At 40.5% G+C, this 18,711-nt stretch overlaps 5 protein-coding genes across 7 annotated transcripts; 2 read left to right on the top strand and 3 right to left on the bottom strand.

Moving 5' to 3' along the window:
- The first annotated feature begins 409 nt into the window (after nt 1–409).
- LOC103846586 (coiled-coil domain-containing protein SCD2) lies at nt 410–4,148 on the top strand. Of its 2 annotated transcripts, XM_009123530.3 has the most exons (17): nt 412–915; nt 1,071–1,207; nt 1,297–1,372; nt 1,447–1,488; nt 1,572–1,634; nt 1,720–1,769; nt 1,862–1,889; nt 1,991–2,065; nt 2,166–2,276; nt 2,356–2,416; nt 2,502–2,618; nt 2,715–2,836; nt 2,919–2,988; nt 3,192–3,233; nt 3,465–3,505; nt 3,689–3,815; nt 3,891–4,136. In XM_009123530.3, the coding sequence occupies exons 1-17, from the start codon at nt 520–522 to the stop codon at nt 3,965–3,967; spliced, it is 1,635 nt and encodes a 544-aa protein (XP_009121778.1). In that variant the 5' UTR covers nt 412–519; the 3' UTR covers nt 3,968–4,136. The 2 variants fall into 2 exon arrangements, with proteins under 2 accessions (XP_033138047.1, XP_009121778.1); XM_033282156.1 differs by lacking the exon at nt 3,192–3,233 and having other exon boundaries at nt 410–915; nt 3,891–4,148.
- LOC103846587 (pentatricopeptide repeat-containing protein At5g13270, chloroplastic) lies at nt 4,091–6,688 on the bottom strand. Its single transcript, XM_009123531.3, has one exon. It carries the CDS (start codon nt 6,478–6,480, stop codon nt 4,225–4,227), a length of 2,256 nt encoding a protein of 751 aa, XP_009121779.1. The 5' UTR covers nt 6,481–6,688; the 3' UTR covers nt 4,091–4,224.
- A 9-nt stretch (nt 6,689–6,697) lies between these two features.
- LOC103846584 (aspartokinase 1, chloroplastic) lies at nt 6,698–9,984 on the top strand. Its single transcript, XM_009123528.3, has 13 exons — nt 6,698–7,168; nt 7,255–7,337; nt 7,423–7,463; nt 7,637–7,791; nt 8,066–8,215; nt 8,301–8,396; nt 8,488–8,604; nt 8,690–8,809; nt 8,898–8,990; nt 9,111–9,227; nt 9,325–9,441; nt 9,521–9,583; nt 9,654–9,984. The coding sequence occupies exons 1-13, from the start codon at nt 6,761–6,763 to the stop codon at nt 9,807–9,809; spliced, it is 1,716 nt and encodes a 571-aa protein (XP_009121776.1). The 5' UTR covers nt 6,698–6,760; the 3' UTR covers nt 9,810–9,984.
- Nucleotides 9,949–12,172, bottom strand: LOC103846585 (inactive leucine-rich repeat receptor-like protein kinase CORYNE). Its single transcript, XM_009123529.3, has 2 exons — nt 10,421–12,172; nt 9,949–10,338 (listed from the first exon to the last, which is right to left on the bottom strand). Exons 1-2 carry the CDS (start codon nt 11,317–11,319, stop codon nt 10,029–10,031), a joined length of 1,209 nt encoding a protein of 402 aa, XP_009121777.1. The 5' UTR covers nt 11,320–12,172; the 3' UTR covers nt 9,949–10,028.
- Nucleotides 12,173–12,453: 281 nt separating this feature from the next.
- On the bottom strand, nt 12,454–17,895 carry LOC103846583 (ADP-ribosylation factor GTPase-activating protein AGD3). Of its 2 annotated transcripts, XM_033282154.1 has the most exons (19): nt 17,583–17,895; nt 17,182–17,482; nt 16,703–16,779; nt 16,497–16,597; nt 16,314–16,384; nt 16,112–16,174; nt 15,960–16,004; nt 15,794–15,859; nt 15,651–15,698; nt 15,437–15,532; nt 15,318–15,359; nt 14,972–15,187; nt 14,765–14,896; nt 14,456–14,683; nt 13,954–14,361; nt 13,722–13,867; nt 13,559–13,643; nt 12,995–13,470; nt 12,454–12,912 (listed from the first exon to the last, which is right to left on the bottom strand). In XM_033282154.1, exons 2-19 carry the CDS (start codon nt 17,224–17,226, stop codon nt 12,777–12,779), a joined length of 2,481 nt encoding a protein of 826 aa, XP_033138045.1. In that variant the 5' UTR covers nt 17,227–17,482; nt 17,583–17,895; the 3' UTR covers nt 12,454–12,776. The 2 variants fall into 2 exon arrangements, with proteins under 2 accessions (XP_033138045.1, XP_009121775.2); XM_009123527.3 differs by having other exon boundaries at nt 17,182–17,895.
- Nucleotides 17,896–18,711: the final 816 nt, after the last annotated feature.

The raw sequence follows: 18,711 nt of genomic DNA, 5'->3' as shown, positions 1-18,711 counted from the left end.
CTTAGCATCCAACTAACCCAAAATCTAATTTTCAAGCAGCAAGATAGGATATGGCCGTGGCCCAAGGAAGCTCACATTTTACCCCAAGCAATGCTCTAAATTTCTAATACGCTATGCCTTGACATGTTTTGCGTATCAAGATTACGACACAATCTGCAAAACACCAATCCTCAAAGCTTTTAGTGAAATTTCGTTGTAGATAAACCTTCTTGCCAATATAAAAAATCGAAAACTTTAAAATTTCAGTGGGAGAAATACTTAAAACAGTAATTTTCTTTGCTGTTTTCTCTATCAAGTTTTTTTATTTACCCACGTGCCTTCAAGACAGTTAAGTTATCCCACTGTTAAGTTTTACTCCTTGAGTAAATAAGTAATCAGAATTAGACTTAACTAAACTCTCTTTGTTCTGTTCAAACTTTGCTTAGCCAAAAAAAAAAAAACAAAGTTGTCTTTTGTCTGACTCCTCCATAAACACAACATCACCAACAAGATCTAGGTCTCTGCATCTCGTGCTTCCAGATGGAACGGGCACGCACCGAAAGCCCCAGCTACTTCCGCCAATGGAACGGCGACTCCGGCACCCCCAATGCCGCCGCCGTCGCTCCTTCTTCCCCGGCGCGTCATCACCACGCTCGATCGTCTTCCGTCACGGGAATGTCGAACGTCAAGCGAGCTCAGAACGTCGCCGCCAAAGCCGCGGCTCAGAGGCTCGCGAAGGTCATGGCTTCGCAGACCACCGACGACGACGAAGACGACGACGATGTCGGTGGCGATGACCTAGATTTTCGCTACGGCGCTCCTCCTCTCTCCTTCACGAGAAACAATGCTTCTACTAAACCTAGACCTCCTGCTGCTGCTGCTGCTGCTGCTGCTGTTCTTCCTCCTCCCAAGATCGGTAGATCTTCCTCCCCTGCGGTAAATCTGTTGACTTGACCCCAAGTTTGCTCAAAGTTTCTATTTTTGGAATGTTGGATATTGATTGAGACCTGATTATTACCATTTTAGGAATGTTAGTGGTAAAGGAAACTAATAAAGATTTTCTAATTGGAGATTTGATTGTGAATAATCAGTTTTCTCGGAACTCTCCGGTCGTGTCTGTTCGAGCATCACAACAACCACCTGTTCCGCCTAGCAAACTCTCTCAAAGGAACCAAGCTACCGTTCCATTACCAGTTGTAACTCCTAAGAATCAACAGACTGAAAAGCGGTGAAGATCCAATCCTCAACCTATCTTAATTGAAAGGTTGGAACTAGTTGAGTTTGTGTTCATGAGTGGAAACTGTTTGTCATTGACAGGGCTTTACCTGATATTGGGCAACTTAGTGCAAAAGATTCGAAGGATCAGCATGAAGCATCCGCACTTCAAGATGAAGTATGTTTTTTCTCTCCTTCTTCTTTTGATGTGTCGACATTTTATGGAAACTAAGAGTTTATTTTGCATTTCAGCTCGATATGCTGCAAGAGGAGAATGAGAGTATTCTTGAAAAGGTAACAAGTCTTCCTCCTGCTTGGTTTCTATTTATCTCCATAGTTTAGCGCTCTGTTTTACGTTTGAGTTTTTTTTTTAACAGCTTAGGCTTGAGGATGAGAAATGCAAGGAAGCAGAGGCCAGGGTGAGAGAGCTTGAGAAACAGGTAACTGGAAGCAAAGATAAACGTGTCCGTATGCTTTTATTTATTTATTTAAAAATACTATTCTTACCCTTGAGACATAATTTAGGTGACTTCATTGGGAGAAGGCGTATCTTTGGAAGCTAAACTTCTGAGCCGGTAGTCAATTTCAATACATTTTCTTTTACCAGTTTAGTTTTTTTTTGTTGAATTTAGGATGCTTACATGATTGTACTGTCTCAATGCTGCAGAAAAGAAGCTGCTTTGCGTCAAAGAGAGGTACTCCACCTTCAGGATTTTCTTTTGCCTGATGGTTTTGTTTTCAAGTATAAATATTGTTGTTGTGGCTTTTAGATTTACTAGCACTCTCTCTGTGACAGGCTGCCCTTAAAGATGCTAGGCAGAATAGAGAAGGTGCCAATAAGGAGACTACTGCTCTTCGGGCTCAAGTAGAGGTAGGCCATTTTGTTCCATCAGTGTGCCACATTTATTGTGAGGTGCCAATTAATGAAAAATGTAGAAATCTAATATGTTCCATGTTTCATTTTGATTCAGAATGCAAAACAAGAGGCTGCTGGTGTAGTAGCACAACTTCAAGTAGCGGAGTCTGAAGTCAACGCTCTACGAACAATGACACATAGAATGATATTGACCCCAAAAGAGATGGTCCGTTTTCATGTTTTTCTATGCTTTACAATATAAGCTTTGTTCCGGGTTAAGTAACTGACCCTTGTATGCTTTTCAGGAGGAAGTTGTTCTTAAGCGGTGCTGGCTAGCTCGGTACTGGGGCTTAGCTGCCAGATATGGTAAGTGCTAGATGGGTATATAACAAACATACATCTTAGTAACACACCTAGAACATTGGTTCCATCATTCGTCTTTGCATCTCAGGCATATGTTCGGACATCGCTACATCTAAGTACGAATACTGGTCATCTCTGGCACCTCTTCCTTTTGAAATTGTCCTATCAGCTGGGCAGAAGGCTAAGGAAGAAAGTTGGGAAAAAGGTAACAATCACTCAGTCATTGTTACCTTCTCTTCTAAGATTTGATCACATCTCATCACTGTAAGCATATCTCTTGGCTATGGAATCATCTGACTAGATTCTGAGGAGAACGAGAAGAGGAGCCAGCTCGTTCAAGATATAAATGATCTAACAGGAGAGGGAAATATTGAAAGTATGCTCTCTGTGGAAATGGGTCTGAAGGAGCTAGCTTCTTTAAAGGTTTATTCTCATGCTCTCTCTCGTTTAGGTTCATGCATTCCCTCTTTCATTTTTCTCATCGACTTTACTCGTTCTTTTGAAGGTTGAAGTTACCATAACTATGACATTAGCCCAGCTAAGGTTGGCCAATACTTTTCGACTATCTGATCCCGGTAAGCTTCTGTAGAAGCTCTTCTTGAACTAAGTTTTTGCCTATAACTGTATGTTGCTCATTCATTAGCCAGAGAAAGCGATTTTTTTTGCCAGCATTCATTTCACCATTAAAATGATAGTGAACATCTTCTTTTATGTGGCATCTTACATGTCTATGTTTCTTTGATATCAATTGATGTATTTTCTGGTTGATTCCTTTCAGAGTTAAAATCGCCAGGTGGTCCTAAGTTACTGGAGGCACTTGGTAAATTTATTAAGCTTATGTCACTAAATTTATAGGTCAACATCTTGGCGTTATGAAATTCATATATTGGTAAAATGCACAATCAACAACGTTACAATGACAAACTCTTGATAAAACCAGGACTATGAAATACATAAAGAATGTCATTTCATATGTACTACAACAAAGGGTGCAGACAGTACTTGTTATTCTTGAGGATAATTCTGACCTTGGTCTGTCTGTTCTTTGCAGAACTGAGTCCAGAAGAGTCTGAAGATGTTCTCTTCAAGGAGGTATAGAACAACAAACCCTTTCTCGCTTTCTCTCATGGGTTTTTTCTTGTTCTGCTCCCTGCTATATCTTCACTTTAATATAATTCTCTGTTCTTCTATGTAACTATTGGAGTTATTTTCTTCAGCTCAATCTTTGGTATCTCTCTAATCTCAACGCTATGAATCCTTTGGAATATTTTGCAGGCTTGGCTCACATACTTTTGGAGAAGAGCCCTGTCCCTTGGCATAGATGTGGACATTGCAAGAGAACGTCTTCAATTCTGGATCAGCAGGAGTGCACACTCTCCATCTTCACATGACGCCATGGAAGGTACAATCTAACATACCAAATTACTTTTAGCCAAAAGAGAATACAAGGGCTAAATTGGTTTGTTCTAATTTTCAGTTGAGCAAGGGCTAACAGAGCTAAGAAAGCGCCGGATAGAACGCAGATTGTGGGAAGCCTCCAGGTCCAACCAGTAAGTCATGACCATGGACCCCAGGATTCCGGAACAGTCATGTTACCACAACTTTAACAGTATTGTATATCTTTCTTCTTGTGTGGTTCGAGTACTTTGCTGTCAAGAAAATGTTAATCCAGTTTTGTAAACTGAAGCATTGCATTTGCACTACTTAACATATAATGTATCCACGTTTGCACTCTCTTTTAATTTGCAAATTGATTAGTACCCAACTGAAAGTATCTACAGATACTAATACATACACTAAAAGATCACCAGTCACCAGTAATCGTTGCAAGAGCACTTCCCCTCTTTGAAATGGTGAAATCTTCTAGAATCTCGGATGACGATTTCATGTCCTGTAACCAAAGAGACATGCTTTGCAAACTCATGGCAATCTGGACACGCCCGGAGATTCTTGAATACCTTGATAGGTCCACGGGCATTGCCATTCACCGATATCAACCCATATGCAATGGCAAGTCTCTCGCTGTGATCAAGAAGCTGTTCTCTTCTCTCTGTCATACTACACTGAAACACATCACCTTCCATAAAATCATCAAACTCCTTGAGCTTCTCATAGATCTCCTGAGTTTGTGGATGGTGTTTATCACCCACTATAAACCGATGAATCTTGCCCTTCTCTCTTATCCAGCTGCAGCTCAGTTCCTTCTTTAACATCTTGTCATTCATTAGCTTCATCATTTCAGCAGCTTCTTCCCACTTTCCAGCCTGCGTATACAGATTAAACGGTAGAACGTACCCAGCTGTATCTTCTGGATCGAGTTGGCGAAGCTCCTCACCAGCAATCTCCCCCAGTTCGAGATTCTTGTGCGTCCAACACCCACTTAGAAAGCATTTCCAACTCATTGCATCAGGCTCAAAAGGCATATCCTTCATAAACTTGAGAGCTTCCTCTAATAGTCCCGCACGGGAATAAATGTCTATCATACAATCATAATGGTCAATAGTTGGAGCCACGTTGTACTTTGGAAGCATCGTGTCCAAGTAATGCTTGCCCTGTTCAATCAGACCAGCGTGGCTGCATGCGGTTAAAACGGCAATAAAAGTCACTGAGTTCGGCTTCATGCCACAACTCACCATTTCCTCAAACGATCTCAGAGCTTCGGAGGCGTTTCCATAGTAGGCGTGACCTGATATAAAAGCCGTCCAAGCAACAACGTCGGGGTTGTCCATTGACTCGAAGACTGCACGTGCGTTATCTAAGCATCCGCATTTAGAATACATCGTGATGAGAGCGCTTTCTCCATACTGAGAACCAACCAGACTTCTTTTTATAGCGTCTCCATGGACTTGGCCACCAATGTTGCAATCTGCAAGTACAGAACATGCTTGGAATACGCTAGTATAAGTGAACGAATTTAGAACCGATGCACTTTTGGTTCTCAAAGACTTGAAAGTTTTAATAGCCTCTTCAAACTGACTCATCTGACAGTATCCAGAGATGATTGCGCTCCAGGACACATCGTTCGGTTCACTGATTTTTTCGAATGCAAGAAGAGCAGATTCGAAGCTGGAACATTTGATGTAACAATCAACGAGAGGAGTTCCAACAGAGACATCAGACTCCAGTCCAAGCTTAGCGACACATGCATGAATCTGCTTGCCGAGATTAACCTCTTCAAGAGAAGCACATGCTTTAAGAACAACTGAAAACACAAAACTGTCCCATTCAACACCTTCCGTTACCAAATCCACAAACAGTTTCAAAGCATCTCTTGCTCTTCCAGCTTTTGTATAACCTATCATCAACCCCGTCCAAGCCACCGGTTTCTTCACTACCATCTGATCAAACACTAGCTTAGCACCCACTAACCAACCACATTTCACGTACATGTTCAAGATCCCAGCCTCTATAGACGCATTCCCCCATAATCCACCACGTATAACATGACTATGAACCTGTCTACCAACATCTAAATCCCTAGGATTCACCAAAGACTTCAAGAGTGTAGTATAAACAGAAGAAGTAGGCTTCTCTCCTGACTCTAACATCCCCGAGAACAAACCAACAGCTTTACCCAAAAGACCTCGTCCTGCGTAAGCAGACATCATCGTAACTCTAGAAACTGCGTTTAACTCAGGCATTTCGTCGAACACTTTATCCGCATCCTCCAAACTCCCGCACTCACAGTACATTTGCAACACACAGTTCTGAAGCGTCACGGAAGGACTCTCACAGTCCTTTCGCATGCGATCGTGAAGGACTCTCCCGTGAGATAAAGACCTTAGTTCTCTGCAAGCTTCGAAGAGACACTGGTAAGAGTACGGAGAGACGGAGACGCCAGCCTTATCCATTTCTTGGAAAAACTCAAACGCTTCGTTGAGCTTCCCGTGTTTAGACAACGAGACCAAATGAAGATTCTCGACTTGCCCTTGCTTGTGCTCGAGTTTTACAGATGAAGTGCTCGATTTCAAAGAGACCCATGAAGGAATCTGATTGAAATTCGCGTGCTTTGTAACCGGAGCTCGTGAAGGGGTTAACGAGGATTGTAAAGTGATGATCGTAGTCATCGTTGGTTGATGAAAGAATGAAAATTTCTACAAAAAAAAAAAAAAGTTTAAAGCTTTTTTTTTTCCGACCAAATGAATGAGCAAAGCTCTGTTTTATTAACAGACAACAACTAACTGGTCAAGACTCGAAACCAATCATCGTTGGTAATAAAAACGACAGCGTTTTCAGATATAAAACTGAAAAGGAGGGTTTAAAGTTTTCATCTTTGGCGTCTGAGCCGTACGATTTCTCTCCACTTCTATCAATACACATTCTCGGTCTTCTTCTTCTTCCTCTCGGATGGCGGCGGCTGCTAGGGTTCGGTGTCATTGCAATGCTCTTTTCACCAGCCACCGGAACTCGTCGACGCTACCGATCTCTCCGAGTCGCGTCGGTTTCACAGCTTTGAAATGCCCGAGGAAGTTCTTGTTGTCCATTGGAGATGGCTCATCCTCCTGCACACGGAATGTCTCGGGTTCATGTCTCAAAGGCACTGTGCGAGCTGTTATGGAAGAGGAGAAGACAGACGTTATAAAGGAGAGGGAGGGGGACGAGAAGAGATTCACGTGCGTAATGAAGTTCGGTGGATCCTCGGTGGCGACGGCGGAGAGGATGAGGGAAGTGGCGGATCTGATTTTGGCGTTTCCGGAAGAGAGTCCGGTCATTGTTCTTTCCGCTATGGGGAAGACAACAAACAATCTCTTGCTTGTAATGTCTGAAACCTCTCTCCTTTAGACTTTGTTATTGATGTTTAAAGTTTTGAATTTGAGGTTCTGAGTTGTTGGTTAGTTTAGGCGGGAGAGAAGGCTGTGAGCTGTGGTGTCTCTAATGCATCTGAGATTGAGGAATTGAGCGTTATAAAGGAATTGCATCTCAGGTTTTGATTCACTCTACATTAAAGTATCACTCTCTCTGCTTGCTGTTAGTTTTGGTAAAGAATGTGTTTTTTTCTGTTGTTTCAGGACAGTGAAAGAGCTCAAGATCGATCCCTCTGTTGTTACATGTAAGAATAGTATTGTTTGCTCATGTAACTTTGTACACTTGGAGCTTTGTTCTTGCTATTTTAAGTAGGCTCATTAATGTTTCATATGTGATGAGTTTGGTAATAATCCAAGAGCCTACTACATGTATTGCTTTCTGTTTTTTTTTTTGTTAATTTGGGAAAACATTTTGTAGCGTTTTTGGAAGAACTGGAGCAACTCCTGAAAGGCATAGCCATGATGAAGGAGCTGACACTTCGAACCAGAGACTACTTAGTCTCTTTTGGAGAGTGTTTGTCTACAAGGATTTTCGCAGCTTATCTTAATAAAATCGGTGTCAACGCACGCCAGGTGTGCCCACCATCATTTTTAGTATTAGTTTAATTTTCTCTGGAAGTACATATATATTGTTTTGTTGACTAATTAGTAAAATTGATTAGGCTAGAAATGTTCAATCTAGATTTCGGTTCCGGTTCAGTTATGGTTTGTTGGATGAAAAAATATGAGACCCAGGTTGAAAGTGTATATACTTTAAATTGGTCAGTAAAATTTTGTTTGAGCTTTCTTGAGCACAATCAAACATTTTTTTGGCGACTAGTAGCTAACTAGAGTATGAACTTTGCAGTATGATGCATTTGAAATTGGTTTCATTACAACGGATGATTTCACAAATGGGGATATCTTGGAAGCAACGTATCCAGCTGTTGCCAAGAGATTATATGATGATTGGATGCATGATCCTGCTATTCCTATTGTAACGGGTTTCCTTGGGAAGGTATTTTGCTAAAAGCTTGCAATCTTCAGAATTTGCATTTCAAGTTGTTGTGTGGTTTGCCTAATTAGTTAAAAATCAATAATAGGGTTGGAAAACTGGTGCGATTACTACCTTGGGTAGAGGTGGCAGTGATTTGACGGCAACCACAATTGGTAAAGCGTTGGGTTTGCAAGAGATTCAGGTTCTTCTACAACCAGCCTTTGAAGTTCAATGTTATTTTTCAAACAACGTTGTATGCATCTCTGTTAAGTTTGGATGTTTGTTTGGAGTAGGTGTGGAAAGATGTTGATGGTGTTCTAACTTGTGACCCTACAATTTATAAAAGAGCTACACCAGTACCCTTTCTAACATTCGATGAAGCAGCCGAGCTAGCTTATTTTGGTGCACAGGTCCCACTCTACTTAGCAGTTATTAGCGGCAACACAGAAATTTTTTACAGTGATATAAGCAAAAAAATTATAATTGTTGCTGCAGGTTTTGCACCCACAATCAATGAGGCCAGCAAGAGAGGGTGAGATTCCTGTTAGGGTTAAAAACTCTTATAACCCTAAAGCTCCTGGAACTATCATCACTAAAACAAGAGACATGACCAAGGTATAGAGTCTCTCCAAATCTGTGTTACTTTTTATGCAGCTCATGTCCTTCACAGAGAACTAAAACTTTATTCTTCTTCATATGACAGACAGTTTTAACGAGCATTGTTCTGAAACGCAATGTGACCATGCTGGACATAGCAAGCACCCGAATGCTTGGTCAAGTTGGCTTTCTTGCAAAGGTAAGCATGTAATCACCTTAGAACTCATCTATTGGTGCAAGGTCCGAATTGGTCTGCTCCACTCCATAATCATACTGTTAAATAATTAACATTGCATGTAAATCTCACTGTTTTGGCCAGGTGTTTTCGATATTTGAGGACCTTGAAATATCCGTTGATGTTGTTGCCACTAGTGAAGTCAGCTTATCTCTGACATTGGATCCGTCAAAACTTTGGAGCAGGGAACTGATTCAACAGGCAAGTTCTTGTTCAATCCCAAACACTTTGTTTTCCAATCCATATAAATTATGCTTTTCTCAACGAACTTTTCTATCTATTTTTTCCCTTGTAACAGGAGCTTGATCATGTAGTAGAGGAACTTGAGAAAATTGCAGTTGTGAATCTCTCAAAAGGAAGAGCTATAATCTCTTTGATTGGGAATGTTCAACATTCCTCCCTGATTTTAGAGAGGGTTAGTAGATCTCTTCCCTCCTTGAAAGTTCTCATCAAGAAAATCATTTCTTACCTAATTATTTATTGAATTCGGGCAGGCGTTTCATGTTCTTTGGACAAAAGGTATCAATGTCCAGATGATATCACAAGGAGCATCCAAGGTAATAATAATACACTGCTTATCACAAAACTCTCTTTAAGTACACGACTAACAAATTTTATTTCTTGCAGGTAAACATTTCGCTTATAGTAAATGATGATGAAGCTGAAGGATGCGTTGAGGCCCTTCACAAATCCTTCTTTGAGAGCGGTGACCTCTCAGAGTTATTGATACAACCAAGACTGGGCAACGGGTCACCTCTTAGGACAATGCAAGTAGAAAATTGACTTGCCTGATCTGCAATTTTTCCATTGTATTGCTTCTGAGTTCTACGTTACGTTCATTAAGAACTGCTTGTCGTCTACTACTTGTTTTACACTTTTCATTTGGTATGAGAACGATTTCTTGGACCATTCGTGTGATCTATTTTAATCAATAAGAGAAGAAATATATTGAGATGCAGTTACATATGTTCACAGATAGGTTTTGGTACAAGAACATTGGGGCTAAAAGCTGTGCAGTTGTGTAAGCATGTGGACAAGCTCATCACTTGAAGGCCGATCTGCTGGAAAGTCAGAAAGGCAGATAATGGTGATTCTTAAAGCCATTAACATCTCGTCTTCCTCCACTTCCTCTCCAAGAATACTCTTATCTAATGCTTCCCTCACTTCTCCCGTTTGCTGCAAATGCTTCAGCCACTGTCCTAAGCTCCCTCCGCTTGCACCTTCTATTGAGAAAGGAAGGGTAGGGTCTCTCCCGGTTAAAAGAACACCTAATATCATCCCAAAGCTGAAGACGTCGCTTTTGTCTGTATATCTGTGTCACAATCATTTGCATACCTATGTTAGTAAAAAGAGAGTTTAACTCAAAGGTGATGGTGTTGATTCTAAGCAAGCACCTGTTAGTCTGAGAAGACTCAGGAGCTGAGTAGCAAGACACTGATGTATGTGAAGCAGGAATGATCTTGGCCAATCCGCAATCAGCAAGCCGAGGCTCAAACTCAGAATCAAGCATCACATTCGTAGGTTTCAAGTTGTAATGAAGAATCTGTTGCTCACAGCTGAAATGGAGATACTGAAGCCCTTTGACAATTCCAACGGCAACTCTCAGCCTAATCTCCCATCCTAGCTCTAGTTCTTGAGCTCTAACCTTAGTCATCACATCCTCAAGACTACCGTTGGGCGTGTAATCATACACCAGAGAGAACTCATCTGATTCACGGACATAAGCTCTTAAACTCATCAGGTTCCTATCTCTTAACCCAGCAAGAAGCTCAAGCTCCTTCTGCAGCCTTCTCTTAACCGACTTAGTTGCTTCTGGTGAGCCGCCGTTTCCTTCAAGCGAGCCTAGTCTCTTGACTGCAACCACTAGACCATTATCAAGCACCATCTTGTAGTATTTACCGTTAGGGTCTGAGCCGAGCAACTGGATGCCATTAGCAAGAGCTGCGTGAAGAGACTTGGGTGTGATCTTAGGGGAAAACACCACAGGGCCTTTGAGAATTGGCGTCTGTTTCAGGTACTTGACAGTGCTACGGACCAAGAAAGCTAACGCTAAGGCCGAGACCAATCCTGTTAAAACCCCTGAGACGATGCTAACAACGATAACCTTTGAAGTGATTTTGGACTCCAGTGGTGTAGATGAAGGTGGAGCTGTGGATAAGTGTTTCACAGCTCTTCGCCGACAACTTGCGCTTGTTCTTGAAGAGAAGACTAAGAAGATGAACAAGAGGAGATGGACAGTGTTGCAATATCTCTTTCTTCTTCTTTGCTCCATTGAAGAGAAAGAAAAAAGCATATAAGTTTTTCAAGATTCGGACACAAAAGCTGAAGCTGTGTTCAAAGCTAAAAGAAGCAGAAAAGTGAAGTCTTTTTAATACTACAGTGAAGCTCTCTCTCTCTCTCTCTCTCTTCCTATCCTCTTCTCCCAAACCCACACAATATATTCTCGAGAAAACCAATGAGAAAAGAAAAAGAAAAAAGGAATCTTCAATTCAAAATGTTTACAAAGAAGATGAATGGAACCATTGGCTCAAAGATTCTTATCTGAAAATTCTCCCTCTTTTCCTCCACAATTAAAAAAAAAAACTGAAATTTTCCAAGAAGCTACAAACAGAAACTCAAACTATGTCTCAAAATAATCAAAAGAACAAACTTCAATGACGTTTTTTTTTCTCCCTTGGTTTCTACATATCTTGTGGTTGAAACGATGAACAAAACAAACAAAACTATCTATCAACCAGACAGAGACACACAAACGAAACAACACACACTCTCTTTTCAAGAAACAGTATCTGCGAGACCGTGAACTCTCTCTCTCTCTCTCCTCACAAAAAGCATGACCATCCTTGTTACACTTGCACGCAAAAGAATACAAGAAAAGAGGAAAAATGGGTTCCCGCCTTAGAGTGGGACCTCGTATGTCAGACGGTCCTTAGTAAACATGGGTCCCGTTGCCACGTACGCGTACGAAAGGCAGCTCTCGTTGCTTTGTCATGAGTGGCCGAAAGCAAAGACATCGAGTTTCGTGAAGAGGGGAGAATGCGAGAAGGAGATCTCCACCGTTGAATTAGATAAGCTAAGTGAAATGTAGAACCGTTGGATGGGAGGGAGGCTTAGGAATGTGTGCAACTTTGTCTTAGCGTGTGAGATTATTATTACACAAAAGATGTTCCCTTTGTTTGTCTGAGAATAATTTGCTTTTCTCCTTTTACCGTTCTTGCAATAATTATAATTAAAAAGCTTCTGCTTTGGTATCAAAGTGATTAAGTGAGGTCTTGTTTTCAGATTTGAACACGTTTTTAAAAGACGGTATTGTTCTTGTATAGTTAGTTTATCATCTCTCTCAGCTTTGGTACAATCTTATTAGCTTTGAAACGATTCTCGTGGAGGTAGATTCAAAACCAATACCATAAGATTATATAAGCTAATGAATCGTTTTATGGTCAACACTTCTGCAAGAAATGAACAAGCCGCAAGTTGCTTACACGTTACAACGCATGACAAACGGAGAGCAAGCTTATAATCGTAACATCAAATACACACAACACGACACAACACAATACACTCTATAACTTCCCATTAAGCAGCCTATATCCATCACAAAACATCAAATAATACATAATATGGAGGCTAAGCTTGCCCGAGACAAGTGTAGGATGAGGACAATTAGAAGTCCCTTCTTCTGAAAGTAATGATTGAAACATATCTCCCCAAGACTTCTATGCTCTTAAGCTTCTTTCTGTATCTTTTTAATCAGCACTGTCTGTGATTGTAACCGTTCGCAGCTTCTGAAAGGAGAGACAGGACTTCTGCATCAGTAAATTTCGACTCTGCAGCAATGTCGAGAGCGGTTTTTCCTTCTCCATTGACGGCTTCTGTGTCAGCTCCCCTGCAAACATTAACTCAATTTGTGTTACTACCAATAGGATCTACCAAGAGAATACGTTGGGAGATTTTTTTTGCCAAGTCACCTCGTGAGAAGCAGTCTTGCAACTACCGCTTTGCCTCTGAGAATACAATAATGCAACGGCGTTTGACCACTCGAATCTGTAGCGTTCACATTCGCACCATACTGCAGCAAAAGCTCCACCATCCCAATATCTGCTTTCTCGCAAGCACAGTGAAGCAGAGAGCAGCCTCCAGTTTCCTCTGGTGGAATACTTGAAGAGAAACCTGAGGAAGTTCTATCGAGCAACTCGTTTCTTAACTTGAGTAGCACGTCCTCGCGCGTTGGTGGCCTCTCAGGTATTAACATCACTCTGGAAAGCGTTAACGAAGAGCTGGAAGATGGTTGGTCATACACAGAGTTCACATCCGCTTCACCGTTGACAATAAGACGGTAAACAGACTTTTTATCATTGGCAGACACTGCATCCCACATTTGTTGTGCAACTGATTGTGGGAAGTCACAGTCTCTTGATCTCCGAACAAATAGCTTCTCAGCATACTGTCAAATGACAAACAAAAAACTATGAAACAAGCTTCACACTTATCTCTGACATAAGGAATCAAATAAAGAGAAGATGATTACAAACCTTTGCCTGTATATACTTCTCCTTGACAGATATCATATCAGCATAGCTAGGTTTTCCTGTAACCAGCACTCTTGATTTATCAGACCTGCACATTCTTGTGATTAAGGTTCTTATAGCTTTGGATGAGAGGTGTCAACACTTGAATTATAAGCGAATGTTTTACCCTGTTAAGCCTGGATCAACATGGAAGGCGCTCCTTGAATGAAGCAGCTCCTCCCAGACCGTGTTTGCAAAATTATTCCCAAGAGCTTGGAACAAAGTTATAACAGAAGGTTCCCATACTTTCACATCCAGAGTGAGTGACCTAACCTGTAACCAACAGCCAAATTTTCAGATTGCTCTAAACTGATTTCAAACTTAAGGTCCATCAATGTTCAGATTCTTCTATCACATACCTTTGATATATGCACACCAAGGTTTCGGTGAACACCAGAACACTCAATACAAACAAGAACACCTAGGTTTAAAGAAGCCCAGTCTGGCTCTGGAGCTCCACAATCCGCACACTTGTCATTCCCAAAGACTTTTCTCAGGACATCAATGGGCTTCTCACCCTTTCTAATGGACCGTTGCGGCTGGAAATTTCGAGATGACCTTTCATTGTACCCCATAAAGCTCCTCTCACATACAAACTCATCAGTAGTGGGATGATCATATTCAGAACTTTCATATGAGCTACTTTCACTAGCAGACCGGTGGTGGCCACTTTCCATGGGGCTACCAGGGACCTGAGAACTAAGCAGTGATGCAATCACCCCAGTGATCTTTTCTATCCAATCCATTTGATCGAGTGCGCTCTCAGCCTGCACTGACAAACAATAAGTTATCACTGAGTGAAAACTATTGAAGGTCTAAAGGCAGCAACAAACAAACAAACAAACACTCTCTGAATCAAACCTGCAATGTGTAGTTTTTTGAAGGTGAAATGATCCTAAAGCAAAACCTCAGATCTGACTGATCAGCGTCTACTTTAATTGTTGAGGTAAGCAAGTTCACTGTATGACGAGCTACAGACTTCTCATCATGCACTCCTCCACCATGATTATTCGAAGAAAGCCACCTGCTTAGAAGTCCAGACCCAAGCTCGGAGCTGTTTCTCTGTCCAGAGAGCTGGCTCCCAGACCCCTAAACATCAACTCAACTAAGTCAAAGAGTGTGCAAAGAATAGTTCAAGAAGATATTGCATTGCACTAGACACAAACTCACAGATGGCTTGCTACATTGTTTCCGGTAATAATACAGCATTCCACGGCTGTCAAGAACAAAGAACCGTCTTTTCCAGTCTCCTCTCAAGTTTGAAGAGCGTTTAGAGAGATAACCTTGCCGTATTGTTTGCACCTGAAGTACCATGAAACGTTAATAACATTCTTGTGAGGTGTCTCATTCATATGTTAAGAGGATATTAAATTAAACCTTTCCCCTTGCGGCAGATTGCATAACGGCGTCTATCATTTTGTGTGAGCTTCTACCAATCGCTTGTATGCCATCTCCATTTGGGGATCCATTAGCACTGTTTGAACCATACCTGCTCTCTCGATCAACCTGTCTTTTGTACTCCTGCATCTTCTCGTCAAGTGCTGCTTGTTCATAATTTGATCTCTCTCTGGACTGTTGTGCATAGGTCAAGACCTGCAAAAAGAAAAAAAGAGTTGGAAGTATAAATATTTTCGTAAATGCTACTATCTAAGCGTTCTCAGCACAATAATAACATGTTAAAACTCATAAATGATCTTAGAAAAGTTCATAGAACTAAACGGACCTGGTTGATATATGGTTCCATCTGATGCAGTAATTCGTAACCCTGAAAGCAGCCGCATTAAGATTTTACACAAATCTTCTCAGACTATTTTAATATTCTGAAGAAGCTAACAAACTTACCTGTTTGAAGTAACGAAGATGTGCATCCATCGTTCCGCTGACTGCTTCCAAAAATTCAAATCTTTTCTTGGCTTCAACATTTGAGAGAGTAGTCACCTGAGCATGAATAAGGGAAACCAAAGAAAACAAAAGATTATTCCAACATTAGCATTAATGTGACAAGAGGGTATATTGATTTGAAATTAATAACCAAGATCAAACAAAAGAATATTACAAGGTTGAATCGAGCTTTCTCAAACATAGACCTCGAAGTGTGAAGTTCCTGACAGTGTCAAAATATGTTAGTGACACACAGACAAAAAAAAACTAAATACTTGATATTCAAATGTTAGGAACAACTAAAGTTATGCACCATACCTGTTCTAAAGCAGCAGCAACGTCACTTTTTGTACCTTTCCTCAACGATAGAAACTTCTCACGGGCCTAAAGCACGATAGGAAACTTAATCAGTTAACTTCGAAACTAGAAACAGAAACCAACAGAGTCGAGAACACGAAGAAGAAAACCCTGACCATAGGGATACCTGATCATAGGTAAGGCTAGCTTTGTCAAAGCGCTTTCGAGCTTCCTGTAGAGGAAAAGAAAAAGATCTCTCAGGATTACATATCCAAATGGGAAAAAGAAATATCTGGACTATCCAAAGCGGGCCCAAGAAGAGAGAAAGAAGCTTTGTACCTTAACCTCATGCAAGTCCATATTGGCAAATTGAAGTAATCTGTCATTCAGAATATGTTCCACCTGACAATGAGAACTCATCAAAATAAGTACCTGGACTGATAAGACTTGATCTAATTTGGAAATCTATTACAATGTCTAAAGGTGAAGCAATCTATGTAAAGACCATTTCCAGTGAAATAAGACAAAACTATTAGCATACCTGTGACCGGAGAACTTCCTTATACGTCCCAATTTCCCTCAACGCAATTGTAAATTTCGTCATCACAGGTCCTGTCACGGCAAGTTAGAGTCTATTAGTATTAGCACCTTAGATTAAACTAGTTTTATTTTCCAATTTTCACCAGATATATGCTACTTAAGAGTTATTTGCAGTCAGGCATACCTCCAAAAGCCACACTAATGGGATCATTATGGCCACCACCAAATGTTTCAAGAGCACTTGCGAAAGCAATGTCTCCATCATATGCCTCGCCTAACCCTTCACTGACAAATCAAGGACAATCTATGTGTTAGAAGACATGTTCTCATGTCTGTTTGAGCCAGAAGTACATCTACAATCCTACATATTTGCGAGAATGTAGAGCATACGTGTATTTGCGGCATCCTTTGTAAAACTTTAAACTTCTTTCCCGCAATATTTCTGCACTCTCCTCCATGCTTTGTAACTGTTTCAATAAAAAAAAACTTATCAATATGGAAACCCCGAGTAACACAGTAAGAACAGGTTTTGGACAGAACTTGAGCTACGCTAGTAACTCTCTTTACATCAAAAGTTGTAATCTTTTCTGCACATCTCTAGAGTATATATATAGCAAGAACTCCAATTAAAACAGTGAGCATGAGAATACAAGTAAGAAGATAACACAGAAGTCCCATTCTAGTAGTTTAGGGGTATAAATGTCGGTGAAACCCCAAAATTCCACATCTTAATGTCTCCAAAGTTTGTATCTTTTCACAGCCTAAAGGATAAATCTTGCTTGATATGACACCAAACTCTAACCTGAGACGCTAAAAGACTCGAGAGATGAGGACAAAGGTGAAAGAGACCAAGATATGTAGAAACAAACCTGTTTGCGGAACATGGGAGAGTCATCAAGCTTTGTGAAATGCATTTTGAGCAAATGATTACTTCCCTTTCTTCTTCGACCCAAACACCAGTTAACATCACACGGAAGAAACCAAACAAAAACAAAAAAAAAAAACTAAAAGCTAAAGACAACTATGTCTCCCAAAAAGAAAAAAAAACTGAGATCCTCTTTCCCTCCGACCTAAACTTCCCGAACTGACAAAGAAACCAAAAGCCCGATGATCTTCCCAAGACTTGAGCTTAGCGTAATTCGAGCTGTTTTTTTTTTGTCTAGACGAAACCTTCAGTGAAATCGAGAGAAAAAAAAAACAGTTGTGGTTTTTTTAGATGCAAGTGTCTCGGGAGTAGAGAAGAGAGACAAAAGAAAGAAAAGAACTTCACCGTCTTCGTGATATTTTTTTAACCGAAAAGGCGGCGAAACTGTGTCGTATTATTACCGCCGGAGATGGAGAAGGTTGGTAAGAGACGGCGTCGTTTCAAGGTTGTAACATTAAAAGAAGAGGGAAAGGAGTAGAGAGAGAGGTCTGACTGTGGTCGTCATCTGAGAAAACAAGGACTCCCGTTTCTTACGCGTTTTAATACGCGTGTGAAGTTATGTAGTGCGAGTTAACGATGCGCGTGTAGTGAACGCAATCCTTATGAGTGGAGTAATGATAATAGCTAAGGGGGTGTGGGACCCGTGCTCTGGTTGCTTCTCCATTACCTTTTGTTCCGGAGAGACAGAGAGAGTGGTCCGTGGGGTATAAATAATTAAAGATATTTTTAAAATTTCTTTACAAAAATAAAATAAATCTCTTATTATAGGGTGGAAAAAAATGGTAAAGCAAAAAGAAAAGGGAGTTAATTTAGAAAAAATGGACACCAACATCTTTTACTTTTTGTTGTTGGCAGACTTTACAGTCGAATATGAGATTCAAATTCACATTGTTTAATCATAAATTATGATAAAATTGTACAGCTGCTAGAAAATTGTTTAATCATCACCGATCATATACACCTTTTAGCCAAGATCGTGTTAAACATAGTTTTGCAATCAATCTTTGTTCAAACCAATCGGTATTCGCTTATCCTTGGATGAAAGTTTCTCCTTCGTAATATTCATGTATCCAGTCTAGTGTGGACATGTAAATTTAGATACTTAGGTAAAAGAAATATATCAATCCTTTTTTGGTCAACGTTATCATCATCAAAGTAACCAACTTGTTAATATTTTTCAACTTGACCTAATCTATATTCTATCTGATGACTCTGGTCTTTCTAGTTATCATATCCTATACTTATGTTTCTCTCTCATATTATTTCCGACCTACTAATCTAATACTAGTACTACTATAGTGATCTCTTTTTCCTTTCTAGCTGTCCCCTCTTTCATTTCATTAGACTTGAATCAGGCCCACAGTTGTAAAATCTTTTTGTTTTATCTTTAAGTTTGTTACAAACCCAAAAATATTCCTTCCGAGGATATCAAGAACAAATAAAAACAGTGACGGACTTGAAAACTCAAATAGGC

Source organism: Brassica rapa, chromosome A10, assembly GCF_000309985.2.
Source record: "Brassica rapa cultivar Chiifu-401-42 chromosome A10, CAAS_Brap_v3.01, whole genome shotgun sequence".
In the NCBI taxonomy this organism is placed as follows: Eukaryota; Viridiplantae; Streptophyta; class Magnoliopsida; order Brassicales; family Brassicaceae; genus Brassica; species Brassica rapa.
The sequence above is the reverse complement of the archived record's forward strand: the minus strand, read 5'-3'. Positions and strand labels throughout refer to the sequence as shown.

Excerpts from the sequence above, each read along its gene's own strand:
- LOC103846586 (XM_009123530.3), top strand. The coding sequence starts at position 520 with ATGGAACGGGCACGCACCGAAAGCCCCAGCTACTTCCGCCAATGGAAC. Across the intron at positions 2,066-2,165 it reads CTCTTCGGGCTCAAGTAGAG|AATGCAAAACAAGAGGCTGC; the intron begins GTAGGCCATTTT and ends ATTTTGATTCAG. Across the intron at positions 3,816-3,890 it reads TTCACATGACGCCATGGAAG|TTGAGCAAGGGCTAACAGAG; the intron begins GTACAATCTAAC and ends TCTAATTTTCAG.
- LOC103846587 (XM_009123531.3), bottom strand. The coding sequence starts at position 6,480 with ATGACTACGATCATCACTTTACAATCCTCGTTAACCCCTTCACGAGCT.
- LOC103846584 (XM_009123528.3), top strand. The coding sequence starts at position 6,761 with ATGGCGGCGGCTGCTAGGGTTCGGTGTCATTGCAATGCTCTTTTCACC. Across the intron at positions 7,169-7,254 it reads CAACAAACAATCTCTTGCTT|GCGGGAGAGAAGGCTGTGAG; the intron begins GTAATGTCTGAA and ends TGGTTAGTTTAG. Across the intron at positions 8,216-8,300 it reads TAACGGGTTTCCTTGGGAAG|GGTTGGAAAACTGGTGCGAT; the intron begins GTATTTTGCTAA and ends AATCAATAATAG.
- LOC103846585 (XM_009123529.3), bottom strand. The coding sequence starts at position 11,319 with ATGCTTTTTTCTTTCTCTTCAATGGAGCAAAGAAGAAGAAAGAGATAT. Across the intron at positions 10,339-10,420 it reads GAGTCTTCTCAGACTAACAG|ATATACAGACAAAAGCGACG; the intron begins GTGCTTGCTTAG and ends ATTGTGACACAG.
- LOC103846583 (XM_009123527.3), bottom strand. The coding sequence starts at position 17,226 with ATGCATTTCACAAAGCTTGATGACTCTCCCATGTTCCGCAAACAG. Across the intron at positions 16,780-17,181 it reads CTCCCATGTTCCGCAAACAG|TTACAAAGCATGGAGGAGAG; the intron begins GTTTGTTTCTAC and ends TTATTGAAACAG. Across the intron at positions 14,362-14,455 it reads CAAAAAACTACACATTGCAG|GCTGAGAGCGCACTCGATCA; the intron begins GTTTGATTCAGA and ends TTGTCAGTGCAG.